Raw genomic sequence first — 6498 nt, 5'->3', positions numbered from 1 at the left:
TTTAAAAAAAAAAAAAAAACTGTATGTGAGAGTATGGAGCTGAAGTTTAGTTTAGAGAGGACAGATTAGTGGGCCACGTGGTGGGGAAAGGCAGTGTCTTTGGAAGTGAGCCAAACTCTCAACTGTTTGTTGGTAGGCAGGTTTTACTCAGTGTGATGACTGACTGGAAATCAAAGTGGTCCCACCCTGAGGGAGAATGGAGTTCTTGGGCACCAAAGGTCACCAGAAGCATAGCGAGGGTCCCTCCAGGATACTTCACATCAGAGACATGTGTGCTGGAGTTACACTGGCCAGCAGTGTTAGGGTCTTATTTTGGTAGCTTATTGATTTTTTTCTAAAACTCTATTTTAGTGTCTCTGGTTGAACCACTTGGACTTTGACTTATAATTTTAAAAAATGGCCATTTTATGTGGTTCAATCTAATATGTTAAAAAAAAAAATCCTGAGTATGCACCTGTGTGACTAGCTCTCCAGAAGTCCCACCTTTATCTTTCTTTCCCATTATGTCCCACTACCCTCTCCCCTTCACTTCTAGTATATTGGAAGCCTTTCTAAGATGAAATCATTGTTTGACTCTTTTCATTGTTTATAGACTCACCATGTTGCTATGTCTAGTAATAATTTGTTCATTCTCATTGTTGTTTCATTTCCATTGTATGAATACACCAGTTATACTGTTGACAGACAATTAGGTGAGTCATTTCCATTTGTGGCTGCTATAAACAGAACAGTCTAGTGCCTGCCTTTTGGTGGGCATATATATGGATTTCTGTTAGGTATATGCCGAGGAATGGAATTGCTGGGTCTCAATCACGTGTACCATGATCAGCTTTCACTAATACTACCAGTTTTCCAGCTTGTAATTTTTAGTGGAAAGTCTATATTCAACCATACAGTGGTGGGAAGGTGCTAGGTGAGCATTGTGTACTGTGAGGCCAGAAACACATCTGCTACTTAGGCTCCTGTCCTTGGTAGCTGTGGCTGGAAGGGCTTTGAGGAAGAAAGGAAGTGGTGAGTGGTCCCTAGGAGAAGAAAGCCCTCAAAGTTCACAGAACAGTGGAGTGGGTGTTTCATCTGCAGGGGCAGAATAGGGGCTTTTCTAGGACCTTAGTTCTTCCCTGGACCATTGTCCTTATCACATGGGAGAAGCCAAGGAGGCTGAAGTTCTCTGACCCTGCTGCTCTGCCTTCCTATGAGGTGGAGGGAGGTGGCTCTCCAGGGTTATCTCCCAGGAACTGGTCATCTCCTTTCCTGAACACCACAGCACATAACATAGTTGGAACAACAGATGGGCACGGGCCCAAGTGACCCAGGTAACACAGACAACAGATGCAGTCAGGGTCTGCATACCCTCAGCTTAGGGCATTTATAGCCTTCAGGCAGGGCTGGCCAGGGAAAGACAGAATGATGAGAACCGTGTCAGGACACTCCTTCAGTGTGCTTTCAGGATCTGTGTGTCCAGGACAGGAAAGCTTGACTACTGGATGAGGAGGATGACAGGGTGCTGATACTACCTGGTTTAAACAAAAGCACCTCATCTGGTCACCTTTTTTAAAAAAAAATTGGAGGGTGGTGACTCCTGTCTCTTTTTGGCAATTCTTACTTCTAGTCCTGCCATCTCAGCCTAATGTCTGCTTTCTCTGAGGCTACATGTTGCACCAGCCAGAAGCAGCCATCTTGCTGTTGGCTTGGGCCTACCTTAATGTTTGTTACCCAGACCATATTTTGTGACAGGGGCCTCTCTGCAGCTGCTGAGGTTAGTAGTGACCTCAGGTGCTCTTTGGGCCCTTGCTTGGCTTGTGGGATCTGGTGAGTTGATTTCTTAGGGTATGTCTTACCTAATCTGTATCTATGTCTAGTGCTGCTAGAACAGAAGTGCCACAATGGGTGGCTTCACAAAGAAGTTGTCTAGACGACTGAATTGCAGGTGCACTTCTAGAGGAAAATTTTTTTTGTCAACTCTGGAGAAAAGTCCTTATCTGCTTCCTGATTTCTTACCTCATCTCTGCACTGCTCCCTTTGTTTCATCTCTTTTCTATCTCAAAGGAATTGACTCAAGATACACCTTACACAACTCATTCCCAAATAAGATCATAACTGCTGGCATCAAGATTAGGAATTACAGCCCATATTTTAGGGGGTATGATTCAATCCACAGCATTTTACCCTTTGTCTCTCCCCTAAATTCATGTCCTTGTCACATGCAAAACACATTCACCCTAACAGATCATCCCCAAAGTCTTAACTCCAGGTCCAACATCTCATCTTGTGAATCATCTAAATTAATTATGGATGAGACTTTTAGGCGTATTGCATCATGGGTTCCATTTATGAACCTGGGAAATCTAGAACACAAAGTATCTGTCTCCAGTGGGGGAGCAGAGTCCAAAGTCAACATTTCCATTACAAATGAGAGAAACTGGAGGGAAAGAAGGGACAAGAAACACCAAACAAGTCCATAGTTCTCTTGGGCATGGCAGCCCTACCCCCTCAGTTTTGGGCAGTGGCCTCATTCTCTGGCACTTACCAATATGAGTCCCATACTCCAGAACCAAGTTGGTGAAGATCTGACTCTTGAACGTAGGAGATCATGACTCCACCCTTTGAAAATGATACAATCCTGCTTCCCGTGCTCTATTCCAACAGTTTTGCTGATCTCTCAGCTGCACCAGGAATGGTTCTTTTCTTTGTAGGACAACACGTATAGTTCCTTTGACCTTTTTTCCTGCCTATGCATTTCCAAGTTCAGACAGAGTTCTTTCCTTGTCTCTTGTCTCTTTCCCCTTCAGAGTAAGCGGATAGGTTTTCTACTGTGGTTGTTGGTTAGAGCCATCAGTCACAGGCTTAATCTCTTTAACAAAAGACAGTGTAGCCACTTCCGTGGTGAACATTCTAGGCCATGTATCCTCAGTTTGTACAACCGAATTTACTAAATCTTTAGTGTTCATTTTGTAAAATCATGTTTAAATCCATCTCTCTCCTCTAGCATTCAAGTGTCAAGGAGAAGCCACAGAGCCCCTTTAAGATCTTGCTTAGAAGTCTCATCAGCCAGATATCCAAGTTCATCGCTTACTAGTTCTACTTTCCACCAAACATTTGAACACAGTTCTCACAAGTTCTTTGCCATTTGCCTTTCCTCTATTGTCCCAATTCCATGTTCCTCCTTTCCCTTTCAAACCTCATCAGAAGCACATTTGATGTGCACATTTCTAACAAAGTTCTGTTATTGGTGCCGTAAGTATTCTCTGTGACCATTGAAACTTTCTGTATAGCTCTCCGCACTTCCTTCTGAGCCCCTGCTTGAATTGCCTTTGATGTCCCCAATTCTCCCAAGTCTTTCCAAGGTAATCTAGGCCTTTAGTATCAGGCACCCTGAAATTCTTCCAGCCTTCACCCATTACTCAATTCCAGAACCACTTCATATTGTAGGTATTTGTTGGAGCAGCACCCTGCTCTTCTGGTACCACATTCTACCTTAGTTCTCTAGTGCTGTATAAAAGAAATACCACGAGTGGTAGACTTTTAAACATTGATTTTCTCACAGTTTAGGAGGCTCAAATTCTAAAATCAGAGAGCTGGCTCTAAGGAAAGGCTTTTTCTCTCTCTTGACTCTGGAGGGAAGGTCCTTATTTCTTCAGCTTCTGCTTCTTGGTTCCTTGAAGATCTCCATGTGTCTTGGCATCTCATCTACCCCATCTCTGCTTGCTCACTTGCTTCATCTCTTTTATATCTTGTAAGGGATTGACTCAAGTCAAGATATACTCTACACTGATCCTGCCTCAGTAACATAACCAAGACAACCCATTGCCAAATGATTAGGATTTACAGCACATATTTTGAGGGTTTTGAGGGGACACAATTCAACCCCTAACAGGCTGTCTCTGCAGCCCCCACCCCACCCCGTCTCAGCCAGGGCACTCCCAGCAGGAGAGACTTCTCAGGGCCACATGCGTGCCTTCCCACCTCCTGTCCCCACACTGTCCAGCCAGTGCCAGCCAAGAGCGTGGAGGCCACGGAGCAGACGTCCACCTAGAGTGACACTGCATTCCCCTCCAGGTCAGGGCTGCTGCCAAGCATGTACAGCCTCACTGAGCTCTTTCTCTAGGACCTAAATTCTTGCTCACTGGGCTCCCGTCTAATCCCACATTACTCATAGAGGTAAGTAAGACAGCAGGCCAAGTTTAAAAGGCAAGAAGAGAGGATGTCACTGGGCGGCACTAACCACAGCTAGGAGATGCTGTAGATAGGAATGTCTGACGAGAGACTCAGGAGAGGCATCTCCTGATCCCGCTGGCCTTCAGCATAGTGCGACTCACCTCAACCCCTTTCTCCCCTTTAAAACCCTCTCCACTGCTAGCCTGGTGTGTAACTGTAGGATTAGCGCTGGACTGCTAACCATAAGGCCAGCAATGATTCAGACTCACCAGCTGTTCCTTGGAAACCTTATATTACAGGGTTGATATGAGTTGGAACCGACTCAATGACACTTCACTACCACCACTAACACTGAACTGGTACCATATACCAGACATATTTCCTTTTTCATTCATCTGTTCATTCATTCAGTGCCAAACACTGTTCTCTATTTGAGAGAACCCTTTAACTTTATTAAACTGAGGCTCAGCGAATTGAAGTCGCGTGGCAGACAGCTAGTGGGAACCCAAGTCTGCTGGCCTCCAGTCTACATTCTGTTACTTCCCTTACCAGATTGTTCCACCAGGAGTCGGTAAAGGACTTATCTTCTCATTTGTTCTGTCTAGTTGGGAGGCAGGTCAGGTTGAGGATGTGGGGCTGGCTGCAGTGTGGAACTATCATGCCCTGAGGCTGCCTTCTTTGTCTCCTGTGCAGGCATCAAGCAGAAAGGTCCAGCACTGGGCAGCAGCCTGATGCGTTCTGAGTCAGAGTTGGACAGCGATGATGCCATCTTCACGTGGCCAGACCGCGAAAAGGGCAAACTCTTACATGGTCAGAACGGCTCTTTGCCCAACGGGCAGACCCCGCTGAAGACCAGGAATCCGCGGGAGGAAATCTTGTAGCCAGTGGGTCTGACTCCTCAGGGCAGGGGTGGGCAATGCCAGGGCCAAAGCACTGCCAGGCTAGGCGCTCAGACCTCCCCTGGCTGCAGGCAGCTACCCTCCCAGCTCCTGCAGGTCTCCACCCCAACACTCCAACCAGAACCGCTGGTACTTGAATGCAGAGACATTCTCCAGGAAACCCTGATGAAGCTGTGAATTAAGAGGTTTCCTCTTTAAACTAGACTGATGGGCCCCTAAGAATCCTCACCTCAGGGCCTCCTTTTTGGCAAACTTCTTTCCTGCCCCAGCGTTGGACACAGCCAGCTTCTGACCTCCTCCCCGCTTCTCTGGTAGCCAATTGGCTGCTGGTGAGCACCTGCACATGGCCGGAGGCTTGGCTGTGGCCCAGGAAGCTCTGCTGAGAACTCTGCCCCTCCCCCAACACCTGGGCACAGAACCAAGCACCACCACTCCTCAGGTGCCCAGAGCCTGTCTATGGGCGTGTGCTCTGCTGCCCAGCTCGGGGATGACCTGCACCCTCTTACTGGGTGGAGAAGTGAGCATCTCATTCTCTCATCATTGATAGGGGTGTAGTACAGGTCCCGTTTCCAGTTCCCTCAGCACTGCAGCCCCACTCCCTTGTGTGTCTGTCCACGATTCTGGGAGGACTGGCATTTCAGGGATTCAGAGGGGCTGCAGTGGCCTGTGGTGTTGGAACAGCCGGACTGGATGTACACTGCCTCCCTTATTCCTCGGCCCAGCACTTGCTGCTTCAGGGCTCAGGCACCACTCCTGTCCCCAGAGGAGACAACCACAAAGTGACTGGAATATTGTGGCCTGAGAGTACGTGTGTGTGTGACTGACTGCCCCACTGTGGTCTCAACACCCCGTCTGTCTTCTCTCGGCTCCCTTGCATGTGTGTGGACGTGTGCATCAACTCCTCGTGGGGCCCTTGTCTACTCACAAGTTAACTTGACTTGGAAAGACTTTGAGCTGCTTGGATCAGACTCCTTGTCTCCCGGCCCACCACAGGTCCCTCAGCCTTGGGATCTGGGTGTTGAGCAATGGGAGCTTTAGGGGAGAGACTTTTTTAAAAAAAGGCAATTTATACTACTGTACTACTGTCTGTTGTGAGATAATTAAACCTGCTATTATTTAATTCTATGCTTGCTGCTGGGCGTGGTGCTTTGTGCTCCATCTCTGACCTGTGCCTTCACGGTAGGGTCTGGCATCAGTACACACATCTGACCATGCTAGGACCCCACCTCAGCCCACTTGGCACTGGTAGGGCACTGGTAGATGGGAGTGCACCACTCCATTGAATGCTACCCTTGGCCAAGGGAGGAAAATTGGCTATGTAAGTAGTACATAGCTCCCATGTGCCCGAGCTGAGGGACACACAATATCCTAAAGGGCAGGCTATGGCCTTCAATTTCTGGCCTTCGCCAGACCAGTAGGGCTGTCCTTGGGCCTTCAGACAAAA

The 6498-nt window shown here is 47.6% G+C and overlaps 1 protein-coding gene across 1 annotated transcript in view; it reads left to right on the top strand.

Moving 5' to 3' along the window:
• KIAA0319L (KIAA0319-like ortholog) overlaps nucleotides 1-5356 on the top strand; it is a 200221-nt gene extending 194865 nt beyond the window's left edge. Inside the window, exon 21 of the mRNA XM_006867522.1 lies at nucleotides 4849-5356. Within this exon, the coding sequence (XP_006867584.1) occupies nucleotides 4849-5036 (188 nt within the window). The 3' untranslated portion in view covers nucleotides 5037-5356. The remainder of the gene's footprint in view (nucleotides 1-4848) is intronic.
• Nucleotides 5357-6498: the final 1142 nt, after the last annotated feature.

Source organism: Chrysochloris asiatica, unplaced genomic scaffold, assembly GCF_000296735.1.
Source record: "Chrysochloris asiatica unplaced genomic scaffold, ChrAsi1.0 scaffold00106, whole genome shotgun sequence".
NCBI classification, from domain to species: Eukaryota; Metazoa; Chordata; class Mammalia; order Afrosoricida; family Chrysochloridae; genus Chrysochloris; species Chrysochloris asiatica.
Note: the sequence above shows the minus strand (reverse complement) of the source record. Positions and strands in the feature narration are given on the sequence as shown.